The sequence below is a fragment of the Rhododendron vialii genome, chromosome 8a (assembly GCF_030253575.1).
Source record: "Rhododendron vialii isolate Sample 1 chromosome 8a, ASM3025357v1".
Lineage (NCBI taxonomy): Eukaryota > Viridiplantae > Streptophyta > Magnoliopsida > Ericales > Ericaceae > Rhododendron > Rhododendron vialii.
The window spans coordinates 19120001-19147071 of NC_080564.1; the positions used below are offsets into that span (position 1 = coordinate 19120001).

General features: G+C 38.0%; 1 protein-coding gene across 3 annotated transcripts in view; it reads right to left on the reverse strand.

The window, feature by feature from the left end:
• LOC131335735 (transcription initiation factor TFIID subunit 2) overlaps nucleotides 1–25084 on the reverse strand; it is a 42063-nt gene extending 16979 nt beyond the window's left edge. Inside the window, exons 1-18 of one of the 3 annotated variants that reach the window (XM_058371222.1) lie at nucleotides 24900–25084; nucleotides 22610–22943; nucleotides 21551–21696; nucleotides 21397–21463; nucleotides 18246–18442; nucleotides 17963–18116; nucleotides 13211–13295; nucleotides 13001–13092; nucleotides 11279–11404; nucleotides 11152–11205; nucleotides 10312–10380; nucleotides 7597–7694; nucleotides 7139–7486; nucleotides 6971–7058; nucleotides 4061–4186; nucleotides 3833–3889; nucleotides 1897–1976; nucleotides 1759–1801 (exon numbers count right to left, since the gene is read on the reverse strand). In XM_058371222.1, coding sequence (XP_058227205.1) covers nucleotides 1759–1801; nucleotides 1897–1976; nucleotides 3833–3889; nucleotides 4061–4186; nucleotides 6971–7058; nucleotides 7139–7486; nucleotides 7597–7694; nucleotides 10312–10380; nucleotides 11152–11205; nucleotides 11279–11404; nucleotides 13001–13092; nucleotides 13211–13295; nucleotides 17963–18116; nucleotides 18246–18442; nucleotides 21397–21463; nucleotides 21551–21696; nucleotides 22610–22943; nucleotides 24900–25018 — 2283 coding nt within the window. In that variant the 5' untranslated portion in view covers nucleotides 25019–25084. Of the gene's footprint in view, nucleotides 1–1758; nucleotides 1802–1896; nucleotides 1977–3832; nucleotides 3890–4060; nucleotides 4187–6970; nucleotides 7059–7138; nucleotides 7487–7596; nucleotides 7695–10311; nucleotides 10381–11151; nucleotides 11206–11278; nucleotides 11405–13000; nucleotides 13093–13210; nucleotides 13296–17962; nucleotides 18117–18245; nucleotides 18443–21396; nucleotides 21464–21550; nucleotides 21713–22609; nucleotides 22944–24899 lie in introns of those variants that run through there. The other 2 variants (XM_058371224.1, XM_058371223.1) reach the window with 2 other exon arrangements.
• Nucleotides 25085–27071: the final 1987 nt, after the last annotated feature.

A 27071-nucleotide genomic window follows, 5' to 3' on the forward strand; every position in this document is an offset into this window, starting at 1 on the left:
AAAGTCCCTACAAATGGTATCAGAACCAACCATGGTCCCACAGTGGGCCATGGCAGTGTAATTCCACATTGCCACCCAGGGAAAGAACCTGGACAACGCAACGAGGAGTAGATTGTGAGAACCCATCAAGTCCCATATCAGTTAGGAATGAATAATTCTAGTGCCATATAAGTGAGAACTTTGAACCAATTAGTACAAGGCTTTTTCTTTGGAAAACCCAGGAGAAACAAAGCCGTGCGTTGGCCACATGAACATAAAGGTATGAGTCCGTCATTGCGCGTGGCTGGCAAAGGGGACAATAATGTACTGGGCGGGGCCGGGTAGTTACTACATGGCACTCTCACCCCGCTCAACCTATCAATCTATGCTTGAAGTTAGAATAAATTTTCCCGTAAAAGTTAGTGTAACACATATATTGACATGTTTTTTTACAAGTTTAGATGTACATATTTACTTAGAATTGCTATCACTCTCTCAGTTTCTAGTAATTTTGCATCCTTAGTAAACTCAAAATTGAACTACAAAAGTTCACGCCTTGAGAACTACACCTTGCCTTGTGGGACAATTAGATGATAGCCTCATGAAGACTTTTGTTGTTTAGAATATTCACACAAGCCTTTGGTTCAGGGGACCACTGGTTTACTGGTCAAAAACACTACCTACTCACTTTAAGTTGTGGGATTGAGTTTAAAAACAGCCACTTCATATATTTAGTAACAAAAGTTTGTACCAAATTTACCCCTCCCAGAGAAATTATTGGGTACCGACTGGAGTCATTGGACGTATCTATTACTTTTCTTGTTAAATTCACCCCTTAGAATAAGCATCTACCTTATGGGAAAAATCATTTTCATATTGGTGCCAAAGGAACATTTGATGGACACCATAGGGAAAGATCTTACCCTTGATTATGCAATGAAGTGGCAGCTCTACGACACATTACCATTCAAGCAATCAATATTGTCTTTAAAAACCAACTCACGGTTTCCAACGTTTAAACAAGCCAATAGAAGAAATATAACAATAAAAGATGCCGAGATGCTATAGTATTCAATCGAAAGTTCCATGCCTAGATGCCTAGTGAATCGATGATCCGAACCGCTGGATCGTTCAATTTAACATTTCCTAAATTCATTTTTTTACTCATTTTTTGCTTTTTTGATATTGGAAAAGGGTTTGGACTATTCTTTAAGGTCTTTATTATTGTTATATGCCATCTTTTATCTATGCCAATTGTCCATGAATAGTAAAGTTCCTTCACATCCTTGCATTCTGTAGCATAAAGAATGGACAATGACAATCGCATTTAAGGAGATCTAGTATCACAAATTTAACTTGAAGCAATGCTTAAATATAATATCATACTTTAAATATTGGTGCTTTGATTGACAATATGATCACATATTTTAACATTAGTTGCATCTAAATACTAATCTAAAGTGGTGACTTCAAACTGTTATAAATGATCTCTACAAGGCCTAGGATCAGAATTCGAATCACACCGTTAGGAGGATCAGGGGATTAGGGTTGTGAAGGAGTGTTTCTACACATTGCACAGCTTACCCCCAGAAATTCAAAATATGGGGAAAAGATAATATCCAATTAACTTTTTTATTTCGAAGGGGCATTGGCATGGAGAATCAGAAGTCCTTGATGTGACACTCTATGCACCAGAAGACTCCCCAAACAAGGTAAATACAGACAGGAATAAATAAATGAAGTAATGAACATAACACACATCCTACCTCATTGCATTACCTCAAGTACGAAGTATTCTGGGAAATCATGAAAGTCATTTGGCCTGTACAGCAAAGAAGATTATAAAAACAATACTGTAAATCATTCATCCCAGGAAACCTTCATCTAAATCAAAATAACAGATATTAAGAAGCTCACTTGGGGAGTCCAATATTTGCATCAAATCTACGGCTTTTGTAGAACTTAATCAGATGAAGTAAGCCAGCCCAATCAGTTTCCTAATAAGACATTGTTAAAATTGCGTCAAATAAAACCTTTTTGAAGCACGCTGAAAGCTGACAAGCCATTTCTGAACAGAAATGCAAAACATAATATAAGGTGAACGAGAAACCTGTAGAATGTTTCTATAAATCCTTACATCAATCAAATTTGATAAAGAAATTGATTTGACCTCACTAACGTCAATGATCAATCTAAAGATGACCCTCTCCGCATACGTCCCCAAGTTTCTCGGCAAAAAAAAAAAATGAAAATTTTGATGTCGTCTCAAATAGTTATAAATTAGATATTGAACTCAACTGGTAAGTGTTGATGGTAACACTTGCAGTTATTTTGGTGCTGGTACTGTAAATTACTTAACATTCACTCCGTTCTAAAGTCAAGGATATCTAATAAAGTACAGTATCCTAGAGACAGTATAGAATGGTCCAAGCATTTTTATCCGAATGGCCTATATTATTTGCTCAACCTACACCAGATTGGTTACATCATCAATCCTGGTGGTCAGACGGTAGAATCTCCTATATTCTGAACCCTTAGGCCTTGAAAAACAAATAACTCCGCTTACATCACAGACTCACAATCACCTATTTAAGTCCTCATGTAAACTGAACTAAAGCTTATTAGGAGGTGAGATTGTATCTGTGTAATTTCCTTAAGCCCTGTGAGGATGAACCCTTTATGCCTATAAAAAATAAAAAAAAGGATGAACCCTTTAGAAAGTTAGCCATCTCCTGTTCTCCACAGAACAAGGCCTAAAAAACTATAACCAATGTATTGTTCACATCCACCAAACAAACCACTATTTCATCCTCTAATACATTTGCTAATTAATGTACATGAACTCCAAATCCACGTCTAAACCAATTTGCCTTTTCTTTAACACTGAAGTCCATATAATAGTTGCAGCCCAGAGAATTCCAGCTACAGAATTCTGAAACTTATATTAAAAAAAATAGCTCCTTTCAACCAAGAAAACCTCGTACAGTATATGTATTTTCTTCTCTTTCTTCTAGAAGTTCCAAAACTCCACGTGGCAATCTCCTACTCCTTCTCCACTAACTCCCATTCCATGCTTTCACTGTTTCACCCCCTTTTAAAATGGAAAGCCAAATATAGAAATATGAATTTTAATTATAAAAGATTCAAAGTATGGCACTCACTAAAATTAAAACCCTTCTCCTGTCTCCTTATTTCCACCTTCAGATAGGAATGTCAAATACGGAAAACATGAACTTTAAAAATGAAATCCAAAGATACGATTCAATACATAACAATTGATCGAATCAATATCCTATACATGGATATGGAGATTGATGTTCACGAAAAAGAGAAAATTTTGGAAAATTAGATAATTTATGGCATGCTGGACACAGATGGGTAAATCAATATAAGTTAAAACATGAATGCATGCACTTCAAGTGCTAAGAAGGGTGGGGGTTTTGATTAAAAAAAAAAAATTACCCGTATAGGTTTGATCATTTGTTTAAAAAAAATAAAAAATAGAGCCTTGGGGAACATCTAAGACAAAAACTATACATCGTGCGGGTTGCTGCATCGATCCACATGTATATAAATGTGACATACATAAAGACCATGACCCCTGTAGCAGAAAGTAATCAACTACTTGTTCTTTATTCCCACCCGCAAAACGGAAATGAAATCTTTTACGTAGCACCTTCTGCCTATCTCTTTCTTTAGTACATGAAATGCAGCTAATATATCTCATCAAAACTCTTCGTTCAGTTTCCCTTCACAACCAGACCTTTTCAAACTTTCAAAACAGCCATATGAAAAGTCCAAAGAGTACTTATTATGTGTTGGACAGTAGCAACGAATAAAAGCATCATATTACCTCAGTTGCTGTATGAGCTAATGCAAATGCCGCCTCAATCCGGACTCTCCAGAAAACCTTTCACGCAACATAAGAAAATTCAAATTTGCATCTTCTGAAAACAAAAGTGAGTGAAAAGGAAAAACACCATGTTCATGTGCAGGTGTGTGTTTGAGAGAGAGAGAGAGAGAGAGAGAGAGAGAGAGGGAGGGAGGGAGAGGAAGACAGTCAAAAAAAGAAGAAAAACACCTGTGCATCGGTAAGGAAATTATTCAGCGCGTTAACGACAGAAAATGAAAGTTGTGGCATTGCCTCTAACATTGAGATTGCTTGTGCCTGAGCAACAACATCTTTGTCCTTCTCCAGCTGATTTATCTGATTGAGCAACACTAAGAGTAAATTTAGCAAAGCACAGTAAACGAAAATTAGACATCTACAAAGCGAGAACAAATTTAGGAGGTAGCATGATTATGTTTCAATAAGTGTCAAGTTTTTCGTTGCTATAGATTTTCAGTGCATTCAAGTTTTCTGTCCTCAGAGTTGACAACATGGAAATATTAGTTACGCGTGCATGTAGTTGGATAGGGTTGAACACATGTTTCTAGGTTTCCATTTATTAGTGTTCATGCATATAGATGAAGGGTTGTCTAGATATTTGAAAGGTCTGTGTTGGAAAATTGTCAAGTATTTATTATTAGTCTTGAAGAGTCTCTTTGTAATGCCTATAAATAGTTGATCTAATGAAATGAGAAGTAGACTTTGAGTTCATGAAAATATTTGCACATATTTCTTGCTTGGAGTTGAGGATTCCTCCTACAATCAAGTGTGTGACTTGGTTGCGTCGAGTGGCGTCCACGATTAATAGCGTCAAGTGACATCCGCTACCCCTGGTTGAGTTGCATCCCGGGACTATTCCAACCTCGCAGGCTTCAGCCTGCGTCAGGCAAGACAGCAAGAAGCGCCTTAACAATTGGATGAACCGTTCCAACTGCACTTTTCTGACGTGTGATTGTTTATCAGGTATCTTCACTTCTTATGTGGTTTTCTCTAAGCCATGGGAAAGCCATTGTTAGACTTCATTAATCTTTGTTAACACGGTAGCAAAACTTTGTTTTTGGGAAGTTTTGCCACCCAAACAGTCTGGTGCTCCTGCTTCCTAGTAGGACACTCTTGTTTGCTCCAAAAGCAAAATCTCGAGTTTGAGGAGGGTGATAAGCTACGTATTATTGTATTTGATTACTAGTAAAGGGTTGTTCGGGTCTTCATTCACTATTAATAGTGTATCCCTTGCTTATGAGGTCTGTTTTCTTCATTCAGTCTGTTTATTAGGTTTAATTCGGCCTCCTGTTCTTGCATTATGAAAATTTCGTTCAGCCATGAGGACGTTATTGTAAACAGTGATAATTTTTCTCGACACCCACAACTCGGATGTAAAGACCAGCTGCGTCTGCTTCTCTTTTTTGTTTTTTTGTTTCTGCACCATGATAGCTTGTAAACCTTAAGACCAGACCTTGTTAAATATCATTCCACACTCCTAATGAGTACCAGCACTTCCATCTTCAAACCAGAACAGAGACGACCAGCCACATCGTTCTCTAAAATTGTTGATCACAGGTGTTCACAGCACCCAAAATAGCAACAGATTCATATTTCCTAGTCTAATCAAGCTATAAATTGATCACATTCATAGACCATTACAACCCGTTTGACCCAATGAATCCAACTTTTCAGCAACAAAAGCCAACTACAATCAGCTCAAAATGTTCTTTAACGTTTCAGCACATCACTTCAGGAGGGAGATGATTTGTCTTATGCACTCACAGCATGTTACAACTGCCGTAACTCTAAAGTTGTGTTTGAACAAAATGCATACCTTCGCCATCTAGATAGAAACAGATACAAGGATACTTTTGCCGAAGATCTTTGTAATTGCTCTCCACAAAACTTTCAAAAACATAGTCATCGTACACACAACAGTATTTTGGGAAGAAAAAAAAGTACCACCTAAAGAAATGCTCCAAACCACACCTTCAAAATTTCATCCAAACACTAGAGTAAAGAAAAGGGGTTGAGTTCCCATTATAGCTCTAGACTAGACAAGTTCCCAAAGAGTTGTCAAGGTGGTATACAAAAGTTCGGGGGATCATCAGCCTCCATACAAGGTCGCTACAAATGGGCATCAACAACTACATACTTGACTTAGCCAAAAAACTCAACAGCTACACAATGGTGACTGAATTAGTTTTTCGTCAGTGATGCCTTGAATCCATTCTGCTTGACATCTCTACTCAAGCTGGTGCAAATGTCAGTTTATAATGTTTAATAAGCTAAGACCATCTTCCAGCCTCTTAGTTATTCTACAAAGTATGTTACATGGACTCGGGTGCGGGTGCAAGTCCAAGTGTCGGACCTTCCTAAACTTAAATCTTAGGATACAAGGATATGTGTCCCCAACTTGGGTACAGGTACGGAGACACGTCCTGAACTCTTGTTTGTATTATATATTACAAAATTTTCACAGATTATGTACTATAAACTATGTTTACAAATGTATTTAAACAAGAAATGATTAAGAAAATTATGTTTTTGCTATTTCCATATTTCCTGTCTATGTGATATTCGAAATATCACTTTTCTAGCTAATTTGATATTCATTTTCTGTAAATATCTTAACAATTAGAGAATCCGAGTGTCCAAAAGGATACGGGTGTCAGACGCATCGACACGGGTACTTGAGCCAAAATGAAGGATCCATGTAATACAAACCACTTACAGAATATGACCCAAGGCCCTTCAAAATTTTCTCATCCATTGATGGAATGGTTGACATTGTGGAAGAAAAAGGTTGATCAATAAATGAAGATTATGGTTCCCTGGCAAATTGAGGTTACCACACACAAGGTTCTTTAGTGGCATAACTTCCTCAAAATGAACTATGAATAGCCTCAATAGTAACAATGCAATAAGCACAATGAAAAGGGTCCTTAAACCTCGTTGCGCCAACTACTAAACGCCTAAAAAGGTAAGGGAAAAGTGTGAAGTCTTCACCGATACAATCCATGCTCTGCAATTGCAATTGCAACTGATGGACCAATTAAATCTTTTTGAAGCAGAAGCCAAATAAGATCCAAGTACAAATCACTAGAAACTCATACTTACCCACATCTGTACTGGTTGGTTGAAGTTAATTTCAGCAAGATACTCCATTTCCGGGTCTGCCCTGAGCCACAGCAGGGGGGAATCAGCACTGCAAAATATATTCACACTTGTCAAATTCCCTCATACATAGGAAAACACCTTACAAAAAGGACATAAGCAAATACATACTTCGGTCGCATGTCAAGGGTGGACACGGCATCACCATTGTCGTCAGAGCCATCAGGTTTGGAACCTTTTTTCGGCTTTTGAAAGCGTTTAGCAGCAAGCTTTGAATGACATTGTATCTCCAGCAGCTGCCAAGGTTCTCCAGCCATTGGTAAAATAGGATGGTCATACATGCCATCAAGTTCATGAACCCTTATGCTCATCATACCAGGGCACCCAACAGCACCTTCTTTGTTCTCGGAGTCGTGATTACCATTAGCAACAGTTGCAATGGAGTCTGATGTAGCAGTACATCCCCGCATTACAGCCAGTTCGACCATATTTTTTCGTTTGCTATAGGAATATCCCATCCTTCGCAGCATGAAAAAGAATGGGTGACAATTTAAAAGATAAAATCAGTAACACATGCTGGCAGGTTTGAACCGTGAAAGAAGCACAACGTACAGTGAGACAAATCAAACCTCAGCACTGGACAACCACAAGATCCCACCCAACGAGGGAAAAATTCTTTCAGAAAAGGACGCTCCAGATTCCCAATTTTATTGGCATAATGCCGAAACTGCATTTTCCCAAATATGACAGATAGAAAATGTGAACCTCAAATCCTAAGGCAGATTTTCAGAATCCAAATGCCAAGCAAAGTAGAAAACCCATATGTACAAGAGGATGCTGTGATAACTGATAACTTATAACACAAAAAAACAACAATTAGAGACTTTCCGATGACAAAATAAATAAATGAATACGTTAGAAACCTAAGGCCACATAGTCCAAACTAAAAAAACACAAGTCACCACAGGATGTAGATAAATGTTGCACAATTGCAAACCAGTGGTGAAGTGTGTAGGATATCATTCTTCTTCTTTCAGTTTGGTGAGTAGGTGCCACAAGATGTGAAGCATTCAGAGCTCAGAGGTATATTGAAATGGTTAAAGAGAACTAAATTGAGTAGGCCTGGTTAATAGCACTAATAGCCACTAGGTATCTTCAAGCTTCAGAACAACACTAGGTATAGGCACTTCTAGGTAACTCAAATAGGTATAGGCTGACACAAAGGGGATAATGGGCCAGAGTATAAGGGAGGACAATTAATTACTCATTAGTCTCTCTTCATACACACCACATGCAAAGAGCCAAAGAGTACTATTTTTATCTGTTCCAATTAGTGATGATTTATTTTAGAAGAACATTAAGGTTGCTTTACAAGACGAGTGTTGAGAACTAATAAACAACTCAATAACTAAACCAGTGCAGCTCACATGAGGATTCTTGGATGGGTGTAGTAAAATCAGGAAAGAGGGACTTATGAAATAAACCATTGATAACGTATTAGGTGTAGCACAAATTGATGGTATGTTGAGCGAGGATAGCTAAGATCGTATGATAATGTACAATGAAGACCAGTAGTTGCAACGGTAAGAAAGAGCAATAGTATCAATGATACATGAGATGTTAGGCAGTGTTTTAAAAGTCAGCCTAGGTGGCGACTAGGCACTAGATGGTGGTCTGCCGCCTCGACTAGGGGCCTAGGCGCTCAATTGGGCGGCAAGATGATTAGTCGGTCACTAAGCGGTATTAGTCACTATGCATGATTAGTCAGTGACTAATCGACTAGGCGGCTGGGTGAGATTATGAGGGATTAATCGGAGAATTAGGTGGCTAGGCAGGAATAATCATGGGTTAAATACGTAATTTTGCAAATCTAAGGAGTTAAATGTTGTGGTAATATACTATAAGGATTTTAGTGTAGTTTTACTATAACATATACATCTACACTACACAATATAAATGTCTATATATAAACCTTAATGGATATTAATACCGTGCATACATCTACACTTACACAATAAAGTGATAGCATGTGTATGTAGGCAATGTTTCTACTGAATTATGTGTACATAGGCTCTGAATTGTGTATATCGGCTCTATTTTCTCTGTTTGGATGTGAATTTAATGTTTTGTTGTACTTACATTGCTCTACTTTACTTGAAACTAGGGGATGGGTAGGAAAATATTTTTAAAAGTTCAAAAAAAAAAAGGAAAAAACGACTAATCTCTAGGCACCAAGTAATACCCAATTAATCGTACTGGGTGCTAGGCAGTGCATGGCTGCCCAACTAGCGCCTAACGACTTTAAGAACATCGATGTTAGGTGGCGGGAAGACTTAAATTGACATGAAATGTTGCAATAAAAATTAATTTTCTGTATTTTCTGTAAATGAATTTGTTGTATCACACAGAGAATATAGGCCAATCAGCAGCTTTCCGTTCAAGTTCTCCAGGTGCAATTCCACAGTACCAATCATGGGAACTGCTCCCTGGCCTCTGATTTCCACATAAAGACAACGAGCATTGATACCCTCTTGGAGTTCTATTCAGATGGGCCTCGAAAGATCGGAATAGTGAAGAAAATTTCATTTAACTAGTTCAGTTTGCAGAGTCTGGTTATCTGCAATGGGATCTCTCTGATGCAAACGGTGGTTTACACCAAGAAGAGATAAGCTGAAGAACAACACATGGACATACAAGATATGACAAACTAGATGAAATGCAAACGTAACTGATAGGCACCTAGGAAGATCACATGATATTATGAAACTCTATCCGATTCTCTAACCAAGAGAGAGTTTATGAGAGGACTTCATTAAATTTCTCTCCATAGATCTCTTGTAGCTCAAGGGCACGGGCATACATGTTTAGCTTGATTTCTTCTGGTTTCTTTTCCGCCCTTCATAAACTCACTCCCAACTATTCATTTCATTATTGTTGGGATTTGTCCCACATCAAACTAGTATATGAGCCTGGGCGGCCTCTCCACTCTTTGCCAATTGGTTTGGAGTTGGATGCTTTAACATGGTATTAGAGCTAGGGTTTCGGAGAATTTGTTCCCCCTTGTTTGTGCCATAAGTGCACCATTGTTTGTTGTGATCCAAGTGTTATGGATCCTTTATTTACCTCTCCACGTACGAGTCGGTGGTCGCACGTGCGGGGGAGTGTTGGGATTTGTCCCAACTCGGTTAATTATCTCCTCCAAAACAAGTATATGAGCTGGGGCGGCCTCTCTCCTCTTTGCCAATTGGTTTGGAGTTGGATGCTTTAACAATTACGAGAGAGAGAGAGAGAGAGAGAGAGAGAGAGAGAGAGAGAGTGGGGGGATCAAAATTGAAATTAATCACCTCCTTTGTACTAAGAGTTCTTAAGGGACGAGTTGTATCTTGAGCCCGTAAAACAATTGTCTGCAAAATCTGCATGTGAAAAACAAAAATCAGAAAATTATCATCTGAGAAGAACATGTTTGACATGAAAGCTATTAACATCAAAAATCAAAGATCACATGCATGCACTTCCACAGGTCAACAATACAGCAAGGGAAAAAGGGTAACTGCAACAAATCGAGCGGTATCTCAAATGAGCGTTTTTCTCATTCACAGCTAGTTGACCACACGAATGTTGCCGTCTAAACAAGATTTTCTATACTACAATTTCCCTCAACATCTTTGTCCAATCCAACACGCCCTTAGTCAAATGCCGCAAAACCTTTTAAACGCCCCTAGTTCAATTTCTGAAACATTTAAAAAACAGTTACGGCACTCTACATTACGAAAAGCAGGTAGTTCACCACATGGTATTTGATCTGACCGCTAAACCTCTGGGTATCCAAACCGGCCCTCCAAAAAACATTATATGCTTGGTGTGTCTCTCGATGCACTTTGCGCCGAGATACACCTTTAGTGCACGATAACCACGCATGGACATAGCGAAGTGAAAATCCAACACTAACCTACACACGAAACCACCGACTAATGCAACTAACACCATGCAAAGTCTCTGAAAACATACAATGTGATACGAAAATAAGAAATTGAAGAAGTTATTTCAAGAATGTCCAAAATAGAATGTCTGAAAATTATAGGACAATGTGTAAAAAAAATAATGAAAGCAACATGAAATAACTAACAAACAAATTCTCAACGCTAGAAAATCAGCAAACAGGATACAACACATTGGACTCTTACTTTGCGGAAGGACTCAGGTCCCATCTGCTTTTCCAGCATTTGAAGGACTGCCACCTATTGTGCATCAGAAGGTCAACAGAGAAGCAATTAAAAGATACGAACAATCAACAAGTAAATATCAACTTACAGACTTCCAAGATCGTATTTTTCCAAATAAACCAATACACTGGGTTCCGTATAGATCCTTAGAAGAAGCAGAGTAGCTTAAAGCAGTTGCACCACTATCATCAGCTCTGCAAACAGCACAATTTGCCTGCAGTTCAGGTAAAATGCCACAATCGGTGACTCAAGACTCACAATGCAGGAGTAGCTTTCGTATCTAAATATCTAGAGAAAGGACGGACGAACAAAAGACAGCCTCATATACTGGAAGTACTCACAACAATCCTCTCACTTGTGTGCAGCAACAAATGGGAGGTTAATAGATGTGGAAGCAACAACAAAGGCTGTTGATTTAGAGATTTTTATAATTTACAAGGCAGGATACTGAAACCAGCTTTTAGGCAGGGAAAGATCCAAACAAGATTCATAGTAACACACAAACACGTGCTCCCATTTGTATACGGACTACATTCCCTTAATGCCTTCTTTCTAATATAATTATTTGCTTATCAAAAAATAATAGTGTTCACCACACCCTTTTAAAATTTTCCAATCAATAAATCATACAATCATCAACAGAACCTTGCCACATTACACATGCAGGTAAAGTATAATGCTAACGAGACAGACAAAACCTACACATCACACACAAATTTTTTGGGGGGCCCACTAAGGGTTCCAAAAAAATGATCCGAGCTGTTCATTAAATGTAAAATATTTTTTCAAGGGCCCCCGCAAAAAATTAGTTCAATCCGATATCTATAGGTGCTAGATCCAATCATCTATTTTTTCATTATCCTAAAATCCGAATGAAAAGTTAGATGATTGGATGGAGTTTCTATAGATATTGGATTGAGCTGATTTTTTGCGAAGACCCTTGAAAAAATGTTTTACATTTAATGAACGATTTGGATTGTTTGTGTGGGACCCATAATGGACCCCACAAAAAATCTGTGCGTGATCTGTGTGGGTTTTCTCTATGTGAATAGCACAGTTCGCAGGTAAATTCATTTCTATTTTGCAATGTGATAGAAAAAAAAAACCTACCAATGAAAGACAAAGCAGAGAATTTTGTAGTACTTCTATGAATAGGCACCGGAAAGATAAGAGCTTACTCATTCTCTTAGAAAATTAACAAGTATGAAAATTATAAAAACAAGAGTTTAATAAAAAGATTCACCAATAATAGGGCCTCGATCTCTGTCTCAACCGTAACCTAACAAAACTGGATAATGATGTACCGAAAGCCAACTAGACACTTTCAACCACAATGCATTATGCCCCAACTCTTTGTGTTTTGGGGTTGCAATGCAAATGATACTCAGAACTTGAGCATAGCAGTTGCTAATCCTCACGAAAAGTTGAGCCACTTATTGAACAACTTCTCAAAAAGTTACACATCGTTTCAAAGAACTCTTGAGATCCTTAAATTGGTGCAGACATTGAACAAGTTATGCACGAAAGTGCTTTATTTTTCTCAGAAAAAATGACGTGACCTTTCAGAATGGACTATAATAATCGTAACGGAGGGAATACTATAGTATTATAGGTAAGTTGGGATTAAATTGGGGGAACACAACTAAGCCACTAAAGTGTCCGGCAAAGAGCATGACATGATACGTTTAGTAATAATCCCTTCCATTAAGCTTCAAGGGAAGATAACAAGAAATATCATACGCTTCTTATTATGTAAAATATTCATATACAAGAAAGCATTAGACAATATACTTCAGTAAATGAGACAGACCTTGAATCGCCGATACCGTGCTTCATTGTTACCCAGAAATCGCTTAATAAATGAATCACTCAGAAACTCGGCAAGACCGTCCAATAACCACTCTAGTACCAACAAGCAGTAAGAAAAACCATGTTAGGACAAGTAACAGTACCACTATCAAAACAGACAATAAAAATACACTGCATTACATATCAAAGAAGTGTCACAATTGTCTTTTACCATCATTAGGTTCCTCTGGAGTAATATATACACCAAACCACTGCCTTGCCAGGGCAAAGGCAAGTTTAATCCTGGTCTCTATGATCTGTCACAACATTCACCACAGAACTCTTTTATCAGCAACTATAAACTTTGTTAAATAGAAAGAAAATTAGGTACATATGGACCAATGGACAAGCAATCTAGCTAAAAAGAAAGACAAAATCATCATTGCAACTTGTGAGTCACAGACTAGGAGTGGGCATCGTGCCCCGTGGTGTCGTTTCGGGTTGTGTCAGTGTAGATTTGGTGTCAAACCAAATTCCTGTAGAAACACCTGTTTACCTAAACGTGTCATATATGTTGACACTAACTTCGATTTGTCATGTTGACACAATTACTTACTCCCCCCATAAAAGATTTACATGCTGATGCATCATGCTTACGTAGTTACACAATAAAACTATTTACTTGTTTACCAACCCATCGCGCCTTGCTGTTAAGTTGCTTGCCCACGGCTATTCATAGATCTGTAGTTTTGCCCTATAGCGGATTGTACTACTTTCAATCCTTGAGTGCCATTACTGGTAACAAATGTATCAAACCAGCAAAAAGAAAAAGGTAGACAAAGAAAACAATTTAATTATAGACATCGTCTGTGGTCGATGGTAGAAAGAGAGTAGTAAGTCACAGAGCTCAATTAGGCCTCCATAAAGACTTGTTTGAGTATTTTATAAAGCAGTAAATGCACATCACAACATTAAACAGGTAATCAACGGCCCTTAATGATTTGCATACAATTGATGAGATTTATTTCTGTGCAGGAAAATATTGATAGACATAGATATCATATATATACCTCAAACTGGAAACATAGAGGTTACATAGGTTAACCAAGTCAACATATCATTACACAACTTTGAACCAAGCGGCCCATTTAGTTCTCCTCTTGTCTGGTCGTGCAATAATATCGTTCCTATGAAGAAATGGCAAACCTAAACCTGCTAACTTTGTGCAGGATTCGTGCCATGCTAACATTTATAAAATATTCTCACCCCTACACAATACACGCCACCCCCTAGACAGCATATTTTTCTTCTTTTCCAAATGTTAGTGCTAAATATGCTGAATACCCCATACCATAGATCAACTCCGGGCAAAGTAGCAACAACAACGAAAAAACATGTGCTAAAAGTTATATATGTGGCAAAAAATAGCAAGGGCATATTAGTCAAAGGTTTAGGCAATGTATTATTTCACTGTCATTGTTGAGGTAGTAGTTCCTAACCATCGTCAATTGATATTGTTAGGTCGGTTGTTGCCTCTCTCTATAGCAAGGGCATATTAGTCAAAGGTTTAGGCAATGTATTATTTCACTGTCATTGTTGAGGTAGTAGTTCCTAACCATCGTCAATTGATTTTGTTAGGTCGGTTGTTGCCTCTCTCTCTCTCTCTCTCTCTCTCTCTCTCTCTCTCTCTCTCTCTCTCTCTCTCTCTCTCTCTCTCTCTCTCTCTCTCTCTCTCTCTCTCTCTCTCTCTCTCTCTCTCTCCCCTGCCCATGATCTTATTGATAATGGGTATCTTTGTTAAGTCATTTTTTTCCCAGTTACCCTTGTGCTATGTTGGTCGTTGGCTTCTTCGGGCTATGTTGTATTAATGAGTTCGTGTGGTTGTTTATATTACCCTTCTTATTGGGTTGTTTGATACACGTATTGCACCACAATGGGTTGCACATTTCGAGAATATGTTGATTCTACCCGGTTTTGATTTTTTATTTCTTCTTGGTTATTAAGTTGGTGATTTTTTGGAGATGGCTACTAGTTTTGTGTCTACATTTGATGCTTGTTCTACTTATTCAGGGTCAATATCTGCTACCTCCATTCGTTTAAATGGAAAACTTACGCTCCCTCAACTAAGGCTGTTGAGGTATATTTTCTAGGCAAGAAACAATATGCTTACTTGACTTGACTGGTGATCCTTCTAAGGAATATAATGCCAAGTATGCTTCTTAGAAAGCGAAGGATGCTCATATTCTTTTTTTTTGATAAGTAATTATATTAGAAACTTGGCATTAAGGGAATGCCGCCCGAATACAAAAAGGCCACCACCACAAAAAGGCCCTATACATCAATCCTACTTGACCAAAAAAAGCTCGAACCAATCTAAAAACAGATCAAAAGCGGGATTACAATCTCCCTTGTCCCAACTATACAAGCTACTAACCACAAAGCTTTTGATTCTAAACAAGGGCTTTTCAATCCCTGCAAAGCATCTCGAATTCCTTTCACGCCAAATAGTCCACATCAAACAAAGAGGGATCATGGCCCATACACGCTTCCTTCTCTTGCCAACTCTAGCTCCATTCCAAGCAATTAAGAGTTCCATAACATTCCTTGACATGGCCCATTTTAAACCAAACCAAGAAAACACCACGGACCAAAGTTCCCAAGCTACCGGGCAATGTATGAGAAGATGATCCACTGTTATAGAATAGTATTGAGCCAAAGATTTAATGGTGTACTTTGGTCTTCTTACCCAACCAAAATCGTGTGACATCATGCTCGAACTTGCCTTCTGGTGTTGATAATTTGCGTCGAACTTATCATATTCATCAAACCTATTTTTCTCTTACTCTTGGTGATTATTCTTTGGAGGATTATTATGCCAAGTTCCATATTACTGCGAGGAGCTCAACATTCGCCAGCTTACCTCAGATCATATTCAGGTTTTGCGACTCCAAAAGAAGCCTATGCATGTGGCTCAGTTTTTGTCCGGCTTGCCTTCGTCATATGATCATGCTGCCCAGTTGTGGGCTCGAGGTATTCAGCTGCCTTCGCCAATCTATTGTTTCAATACAAGCTTTGTTGTTTTGACACCCTCTGATCATTCTACAATGGGCCCAACTACCTCTCGTTCCTTCGCTTGTAGTTTAATCATGGTGGTTGAGAGTCAGAGAAAGGTAGCCGTGGTTGGTTAGGCCGTGATTCTAGTCATGGTTTTGGCATGATTCTAGCCAACGTGGTCGTGCGCAGGGTAAAGGCGAATGGGCTCATGGTCGTGTGCCTCGACATTGCACTCACTACGATGGTGACAATCATACTGTTGGAATCAAGAATCGTTGTCATTATTTATTGACTAACGATATTGCCGCTAAATGCCGCATAAGATATCTTGGCTTAATGCCATGGAATGAATTGATACACGAATGAGTGGCTCGGCCAACAGTCCTCCAAGATATACCTTTTTGGTTGAGGGGGTGAGGTCCAGTCGCCATTTGGGTACCGAGAAGCTGGATTTAATCTCGCTAGGGATAATCTCGCTTTGTCATTGATTGAGATAATTCCTTTGCTTAGAGCTATTATTCATCGTATTGTATACTTCCCATGTAATATATGTGGCAGGTTCAGGAAGGAGTTAGTGGAGACCGAGTTGGAGCATTTCTGAGGATTACACTTTATCGAGGCTCTTTTATTAGACTAGTGTAACTTCATAGATTTTAAGCATATTACTTATTTGGAGTTTGAGCCCAGCATTTATAACATTTGGAGACGTAGTTATTTTGAGGCAATGTAAAAATTCAGGTCGTCAGTTGGTCTGATCTTCATCAAAATGGTACGTGTGAGTTGGTTCTTTTTCTACAAAGGTTTTAAAAAACAATTGTTACGTAACAGGGTTTCGGGAGGCCGTTTGTGAACAATAATGGCAGGACGAAAAATCATCTATGTATCGGCCAATACACCCGTTACATACAAAGTGTTACAGGACCGCTACGTCGATAATGTCATGAGAATCTGTGTAATTGTGTAATCTGGTACTAGTGTTACGGTATTTGCATCAACGTAGCAATAGATATTAGTATCCTATTTCTCATTGTATCAATCATCTATTCTAGTCCCAATCCTAGATTGATAAGTATTGAGATTCTTAACCCCTATGAAAACAAAATATCGATATATATAGCCTTAAAAAGCGAAATTTGACTTGCAAAACTAATTGTAAAAGTCAAGAACTGGTTTAAAATCTCATAAAACACTCAAATAAATTTAAACATAAATAAGGGTAGAACTTGTGTATCAATGGATTTTTTAGCATTCGCTAGTACTTGAAAAAAATTCACGAGTGTGGTGTCATATTCCCGTTACAACACAACCGATACTCCCAATATCCATTACTCAAGACCAGGCCCGTTGCGCCAACCGATACCGTGATTTAAAACCACAGAGTTTACTATGGTGTTGATTATGAGGAGACCTTTTCACCTTGGCTCTGTTTGCCTTCTTATCTCTCTTGCTCCCAACCTTGGTTAGCCCTTGTTACAGTTGGGTGTCTTGAATGATCTCCACAAGGAGGCATATATTGGTAACCACCTGGGTTTGCATATGAGGAGCATACTCAATTTTGTCATTTTTGGCAAAGCTCTTTATAGTCTTACACAGTCTCTTAGAACGTGATTTGGCAAGTTCAATAATGCAGTCTTGAGGTTTGGCATGCGCCGTTGTATTCTACTCGTTTCTCTTGTGATCGAGGCAATGTACTATTGATGGTCTCTGTCTGTTAGAAGGATTCTTTACAAGGTGCATTCCAAAGTAAGACAATTCTGGTTTGAGAAGCTCTATGCAAAATAGGCCTCAAGAATGCATTGGCACATATAAACCTGACTCAAAAGAAAAACCATGTGTACTAGAGACAAAACAACAGTAATGGAACTGCAAAGCAATCATATACATAATCTGCCAGCATAAACCTGATTAACCATTTATTTTAAATGTATACCTGATCAATAACCTTCTCATCATAGAGAACTTGAGTACTTAAGATTGTCAGGGAGGCACCTGAACTCGTTGAGGATATTGTCATCTCAGGAAAAATAAAAACTTGGGTGTATGACCCGAATGGAAATGATGCAGAAAGGTATTCCTCATAATGGCTGTTAAAAACAGAACAGAGAGGAATTCAATGGAGCAGCTGAGAAAGTAACTCACAAAAGGTAAAATAATCAATTTAAAACAGTCTTCAAAGGAAACAGGGGAAAACGCCATATCAGTAAGAAGCAAACCTGAATGCGCTGTGGAAAAATCCAACAGTATGACGCAACTTTGATAGATAAGCAGGCAAACACATGTACGATAGAAGACCACTGTAGCAATCAGGAAAGACTTCAAATGGTGCAACCGCAAGAGAAATCCACCGAGCAGCAACTGGAACATTTAGCCCATAAACATATGTTTTACAAAGGCCATCCTTGCTCAAGACCTGTAACAAAGATACATCATGAACGGAATGATGAAAACAAGCTGCATAAGCTGCACAATAAGACAACAATTTCACAGGAGAAGCCATTATCAAAATAGAAATTAAATCAACACCATGTAAAGGTATGTGGTGATTGAAAAAACCCATGGGTAATTTGTACAGCCAAAAAAATCCCTTTGTTGAATATGCTGGAGTGGTTTACATGTATACACATGGTTTGATTTAAATAATTAGATCTAGTAGAAACTAGAAAGTCAGATCTTTTAGGGAACTAGCACATGCTGCACAAGAAGACAACAATTTCTAACTGGAGAAGCCATTTACAAAATAGAACTTTACACGAACACCATGTATAGATATATGGCGATTGAGAAAATCCATGGGTAATTTGTTGACAGCCAAAAAAATCCTTCCATTGACAAAATTCATGGGTAATTTGTACAGCCAAGAAGATCGCAACATCTACTCAACAGAATAGACCACGATAGTAAACCATCTAGTTTTAAACAAATAGACATACGAATCATTGCCCCAAAAACCCTTAGGTTAATAATAGCAGCAAAGAGTCATTCAAACCTTTCCAAACAATTTTTTTTTTTTTTTTTGGAACTCTGATTTCTTCACCGTGATAAACTATTCATGGAAATTTACAAATCCAGAACTGGCCAAAATAGCTTCCAATTACCGAATAAATATCAGCAAAACTCAAAAACAGCTATCAATCAAATAACTTAAGCTCTAATACCTATTGTAACACCAACCAACAAATTATATAATCTCTGGGAGTCAAAAGCAAGAATTAAAAAGATTTGCACCATAACATGTCTCCCTTCATCCTATATAAATAGTCCCCTTTCACTCTTCCGGACATCTCAAATAGTATCTATATTTTCTACTACTTCGTTCTTTTTTAGATGATTTTGCAAACATAGCGGAAAGTAATTGTGATCTCTTGATTGGTGGAACAAAAATTGACTTCTTGAATTAGATTAAAGGACACGACTGTCGAAACTGAACTATTAAAGTGAGTGCCAACCTGTGAAGCTCGGGTACTCCGGAAATGTCGCAGTACGCTTACCGGATACGGGTACGGCATGGGTACGGCAAGGGTACGTTTTAGCCCAAAATGAAATTTTTTTCCAAAATTTCTGGGATTTTTTGTAAATAATTATAAAATGTGGGCTTATTGTGTAATTTATTTGTCATTTATAAACACAATATTACACGGCAAAGATCTTGGAGATCGATCTAGGGCTCCAAATCGGGAAAAAAAAAATGTAAGCTCTCTCTCTCTCTCTCTCTCTCTCTCTCTCTCTCTCTCTCTCTCTCTCTCTCTCTCTCTCTCTCTCTATATATATATATATATATATATATATATATTTTTTTTTTTTTTTTTTTTTTATCGATCGAAATAATCTCTCTGTATATATGGACGAATATATGCATGTGTAATGTATATGTATATATGTATCTGAAATTCTGAATACTAAATAGATATGCAGTAGATATGTATATTTGTACTGATTTGCTTTTTGTTGGTAAAATAAGTTTAAATTTCATTTTATGCAATAAAAAATAGAAAATAATTGTATATATATTCGCCGTACCCCCGCCGTACCCGTACGCTACTTTTTTGGGATTTTGCCGTTTCCCGTACCCGTACCGCGTACCAGTACCCGTGCTCCATAGGTGCCAACACTTAACCAAACACGAGCTCCCCCTTTACACTCCAAACTCTCTCCTTCTCTCTCTCTTTAGCCCATATCTTTTCACAGCTAACCATGCTCTGTAGCTATACATTCGCAGACTACCTTCTTCTGACACCTCAAACATGATCTCAATCCAAGACACCTCACAAAGACACTTGTACATCCACTTTCACCAAGGTCTTCTCAGGCCTCTTCGTCCTCATAGACAGACGATTTTGATCACAAAATCCATTCCAAGGGGGAGCAGAGCAGTCGGAAGGCAAAGCAAGGGAAGAAATATGGATTCTTTCCCTTTGTTTGAATTGCAAATATCTTCTTCTTCGGCATTATCTTATTTATCCTACTATATACTGCTATCCCCAACATGTATATAGTGGAAATACATGAATCACCTCCCAGGCTCCCAAGCAACATGGAGTTTGACACCAGTCACTCCATACAAGTATCCATCTTACTTAGATATTCCTCCTTTTAAACTTATCTTATTCCATTCTAAATGTGACTAAAATGTCTTATATAGCTGCCCACGGATTGTAAGTCCTTGGTGGAGGATTGTCAAACCAACATTTTTAGTCTCCCAAAGCATTGAAGTTTTTAATGTGTATCGTTAGCATTTATGTCCCCGACAAGCAAAATGAAAATGTAAAAAGTTGGCTACGAGGAGATAACAGCAATGGGAAATGATTGATAAAGCGTCATAAAATAAACGGCCTTGTTCGTTTAACATATTTACTTTGTTTTAACTTTGTTTTTCAATCATTACCCTATATCTTTCTCCAATCATTACCCTATTTCTCCAATTATTAATTTCATTTCTCTCTCTCTCTCTCAAATGATTACCCCTCTCTCCAATCATTGCCCTATTTCTCTCTTCACCTACTATCAAAACTAAAATACCAAAGTTACTAAACGAACAAGGCCACAAATTTTAACTCCTTTTGCAGACCATTCCTGTGGAAAAATACTTAACAGATCTCAAGATTATGCACTCTTCACAACAGGTGATACCATAAACAAAAATACTATCAGAAATGCCCAGACCATCTCAAATATAATTTCCCAACAAACCAGCGCCTCATGAAGTCAACAAAGTTATTTACTTCGAGCAACAATTAGCTCAGGTGCTCCCATGCAGAGTTTTTTTGTTTTAATCTAAACTGGCCCCACAAGAGAAAGACATTAATGTAATGCACCCTTTCTTATCCCACCTCACATGCAGAATAATGTAAATACATTTAAACTCACCTGATAAAGCAACTTTCCATTGCTAACTGCCACAAAATTGTTGGCGACTGTATACTCCAGGTCATAGCTAGACAATTACAAGAGAACCCAAATGAGTAATAGTCGCAACATTACTATCCTACACCAAGTTCAAGCAAATTAGCATTGATCATACCAGCAGCGCTGAGAACTGTCATCCAGACAAGGAAACCAACAGCGTGCACGCCTTATCTGATTATCAGTGTGTAGGATGTTATCCCCAAAATGAATTCCTGTATCAGCTTTCTCTACCCAATAGTCAACCCGAACCAGTTTAACATTCTGCATCCAACATAACCTACATGAGAAACCACAGGCATGTAAACCTCATTGCAAGAAATGCTTGGAGTAGAAAGATTTGAGAACGTTTCAATACTCCATATAGCTAAATGCAGTTCACCCTCACAAATTTCCCCTCCGTCATAATTCTCAAAGGTATAGGTAAGCTTGTCAAATAAGCACACATTTGTACGAAATTAAGTTCGAATGCAATTAGAATCACCCAATAGTGACATTGATGAGCAAACAGATTTTCATGTTCTTTCTTCTAGGACGGAGTAGATTTCAATCCCTGGGATGATTTCCAGTTTTTCAGTTCACTGTCCAACCATGCTTCGTTTCATTTGTTCGAAAAAGATACGCATGAAGTCACTTGATCTTATTTGGATCAGACAAACTTGGAAGACAAACCCATCATTAATCACAAATGAAACTGACCGAAAGACATGTTAAAGCATCCACCTAAAAACCAATTGGATTTGAGTGGAAAGGCCGCCCAAGCTCATATACTAGTTTTGGAGGAGATAATTAACTGATGTGGGACAATTTCCAACACTCCCCCTCACGTGCAAACCCCGACTCGCACGTGGAGAGGTCAACAAAGGATCCGGAACACACGGATCATAACGAAACAAAGTGCAACTATGGCACAAATAAAGGGGAAAAGCCTCCGAAAACCTAACTATGATACCATGTTAAAGCATCCACCTCAAAACCAATTGGCAATGAGTGGAGAAGCCACCCAGGCTCATATACTAGTTTTGGAGGAGATAATTAACCGATGTGGGACAATTTCCAACAAGACATGTGTGTGATTACACATTGTGTGATTACATATGTGAAGCTCAATGAAGCAGGCATGTAAAGATTGCCTGAAAAGCGTACCGGATGAAGGACTAGTAATAACAACAATAACCTGATCGGTTTCTTCTGGCGAATGCAACCCGCTTTCTGAATTCTGTTGCCCTTGCTCCTCTGACACTGATTTGATGGACTTGGAACACATGATGAGCAAATTAGGAACCAATTCTCTTTCAAGCGATGATAAGTAAACAGAACCTGCAGCATCAGCAGCTGAAGTAGCTGAAGACACTCCGCACCATCTGTTTTCACTGTCTAAAGCCTGATAATGCGGGAAAACTTCGAATAACGCAGGCTCCCCATCAACTGTAACTCTCTCAATAGCCAAATTATCCGCATGCAACCCAACTACTCCATTATCAGGTACCACTATTTCAAGCTCAGTGTAACTAAATTAAGCCCCAAAAAAAACACCCCGTTAATCCAAAGCGAAAATTAAAGAAGAAAATCCAAACACTTACTGGATATAGCAAAGATGCCAATCCAAACTTCAACAACCCAAGTAATCTCTATCCCATTAGTAAAAACCACTTTCGATGATAAACAAATTTCACATACTCAGCAACATCAGGAAACACAATACACAAAGAACACTGCAAGCTACGAAAAAAGGCGTGCAGATAAATATGTCTTTATGTTTGGTTTGTTATCCGATGGCCCAATCTAAAACACGCGTACCAATCTAAAAGTGTTCAAGCTTGGTTTCGACAGCTAAGCAGCTTAAAAATGCATATAAAAGATTAATTTTTTGTTTATGTAACAATCCAGTCTTGAAGCTTTTTAACGAGCCAAACACTTGGGGTTCATTTAACAGCCTCACTTGAATTTAAACAAAATCAAGATACAAGGGTATAGAGAGAGAGGTAGGGTTTGGGAAGTAATAAAAGAGTACGCACATTGGAAACCTCTGGTTCCCAACTAGAGCATGCTGCTCCATCAAACACAATTAAAACACAAAAACCGAGAGAAAACAATGAATTTACATCAATATGCAAAGGCAATTACTCCCTCCGTCCCAATAAAACCATCTGGTCCGCAAAACGAGAACCTAAAGAAATGAATTTTTACCACGTAAAATGCCAACCTTTTCTGATAAATTAAAATAACTCGTACTCCTATCTCACAACTAGCAGCAAAATTTTCAAATCTTTTCCAACAAAAACACATTATTTTCAAGTTCACTATCTGTTTTCACTGTCTAACGGCTGATAATGCAGGAAAACTTTGAATAACGTAGGCTCCCCATCAACTGTACCTCTCTCAATAGCCAAATTATCCGCATGCAACCCAACTATTCCATTATCAGGGACCTCTATTTCAAGCTCAGTGTAACTAAATTAAGCCAAAAATAAACACCCCGTTAATGCAAGGCTAAGATTACAGAAGAAAATCAAAATACTTACTGGAAAGAGCAAAAATTGATGCCAATCCAAACTTCAGCAACCCATGTAATCTCTATCGCATTAGTAAAAACCACTTTCGATAATAAACAAATTTAACATACTTAGCAACATAATGAAACACAATACACAAAGAAACACTGCGAGCTATGAAAAGAGACGTGCAGATACGTATATTGGAAAAGAGCTGAATTGCTTTCGGAAACAAGTCGGGTCAAGTGACTAGAAAGTGTGTTCAAACAACAAAAAGTGGCTGGTAGGTTTGTTATCCGACGACCCAATCTCAAACGTGCATACCAATCTAAAAGTTGTTTAAGCTTGCTTTTGACAGCTGATCAGCTTAAGAATACGTATCAAAGATCAGTTTTTTGTTTATGTAACAAGCCAGTCTAGAAGCTTGTTAACGAACCTAACACTTAGGGTTCATTCAACAGCCTAACCTGAGTTTAAACAAAATGAAGTTACAATGGTACAGAGAGAAAGTTAGGGTTTGGAAAGTAATAAAAGAGTATGCACTTTCGAAACCTCTGGTTCCCAACTAAAGCAGCACAATTTAAAAGAACAAAAACGAGAGAAAACAATGAATTTACATCAATATATCCAAAGGCAAGTACTCCCTTCGTCCCAAAAAAAATTGTCCCGTCCGCAAACTGAGAACCTAAAGAAATGCATTTTATCACGTAAAATTCAAACGTTTTCTCATAAATTAAAACAACTCGTACTCCCATCTAGCAACTAGCTGAAAATTTTTCAAATCTTTTTCGACAACGACGCGTTATTATTTTCTAAGTCCTCGTTTTGCAGAACCGAGAATCTTGTTAGTCTCAAAAAATCTTCGCCGATTACGCGGCAATTCAGAAAGTAACTTGATTTGAAATCAGTGAAAGAACAGCAATAACAAGAAAAATGGATACACAACATGTAGAGAGAGGGAGAGAGAGAGACCCGTAGACATGGCGCTTGTCCATGTCGATATTGAGACAGAGCTTCTGGTGACGAACCACTGCTTCTGAATTATCCGCTCTCTGGTCTTCGTTGGTCTTCGGCTTCCGAGGTTTAGCCATTTCTACCAAGAGGAGAGATCTTGCTAGCTCGATGGGAGAGGGGCCTAGTTTTATAGAGGGATGGGAAGGGTAGGGGTTGAGAAGAGGCCGAGAACTCTGGTTTGGATCACTTCTGGTCCCGATGTGCCCTAGCTTCGTTGGGTTGATCTCGCCCGTTTATTATCTTGGGTTCTCGATCCAACGGTGAAGGTGTTCTTGGATAAATTTGGTGGATCCAAGTGCAGATGTTGTGTTGCATATGCGAGTGCATCACTCTGTATCTGATGCGCCTGTGTGATACCATCAGGGGAAGAGTTCGTTTCTTTTCTTTTCTTTTTTCTTTTTTGTTTGTGTTTCTTTTTGGGAAGTTAAATGGGAGTCATTTCCCTTTTAACCATCTCTATTATAAAACATATTGGTGTATGGACAAGCTGTTACAACGGCTTAGAATTGTTTAATCTAAGGGTTGATGTGTGATCTCTAACTCTCTTAAGAAAGTGTCCACAATCTTTCAAATATTTCACGAAAATGTCATATCTTCTTTTTACCCAGTTTTTGTCATTGTCATTGTCATAATAAAAAACAAATTTCAGCTCTTGTCGTTTGGGTCCCCCCCTCCCTCTCTCTCTCTCTCTCTCTCTCTCTCATCTTTCGAATCCTCACCATGGTCTACAAATCCTTTCGATTATCAAAAAGAAAAAGAAACATTCATTTGGAATTTTTGATTTGTTCCGACAAAACTAATTGAAGAAAGCTGCGTAAAAGCTGAGCCAAAAAACCTTCGTGAAAGCAAAGGTAATGGGTAATGGGTCTAACAAAGACACCATTTTTTGAAAGCAAAGGTAATGAGTACAAAGACACCATTTTTTGAAAGATGTGTGAAACATTCCTTTGAGATCTTTTTTTTTGGGAGTTTTTAGTGTCTTTTTCTTTCCAAGGTGCAAGTAGTGTTTAAACTTCAATCTAGCTGTTGTTCTGGATGGAATTTGTGTCTGTTTCGAGTGTTCAAAAAATTTGGGTGATTTTTTTGGTGTGGGTGTGTTATTATATGTTACACATAATCGAGTTTTGTTATTTTGAATCCTCTTGACGTTCCGTTTTGAATGATAGTTTAGTAGTGTAGTCTGCGCTCAGGTCCATGTGTTTTCAGACCCTTCTTTTTATTTTTCTCCCTTCCTTTTTATGTTATCATCGGGTTGCCCGTGCCTACACGGTAGAAATTGATACAAGTTTTGGCAGAAATTGAACTTCAGAATAGTAACTCCATGGGTATATAATTTTCAACAAATTGAGTCAATTCCAATCGGGGTGGGTAGTGCCATAGGCACAGGTAAGCATTATGCCTCCAATGATCGCTTACACTGAGGTATTTCAACCAAAGCCTGAGTTCTCTATAGCTTTTTTTGATAGCCTTTTTTTTTTTTGCGGTCCGAACTAATTTTTTTTTACTCTTTATGTGGTTAGTTATATGGCATTTGATAACTATTAGTGATTAAAATTACATTGAGATTTTTGATTTCTGGGTTCTAATATGTTCTTTCATTTCTGTAAATGGGTTTAATGTATGTGGTGGGGGATCCATAGTAGTGCTATTTTAACTTTTTTTACTTGGTATTTAATGTGATTCCATAAGCAAATTGATAGTTCTTTGTAGTTAGCATAAAAGTTTAGTTAGGGGAGTGCCGTAAGCACAGGTAATTCTCTTTCGTGCCACTTAGAAGAGGATCACATGCTACACACTAATGAATTGATTTAGCGTTTGAGACACTAGCTAGCAAGTGCCATATGCACGGGCATTTCCAACTGGGGTGCGTAGTGCCGTAAGCACGGGCAAGCACTAGTGTGTGTATGTGTGTTTGTGTATATTCTAACCAACCAATTTTTCGAATATGATCAATTTTGAAATAATTTAATTTTTTCATGAATTATTTTGACAAAATTACCATGAAACCTATTTCAAAACGTGGTAGATATTTAAATTGACCATGTTTCTAATGCTTAAATCCACTATGTTTACTATGATTAATTTCTGCAAATTCTTTTGCACGTACTTAAAACGACCATGCTTATCTCT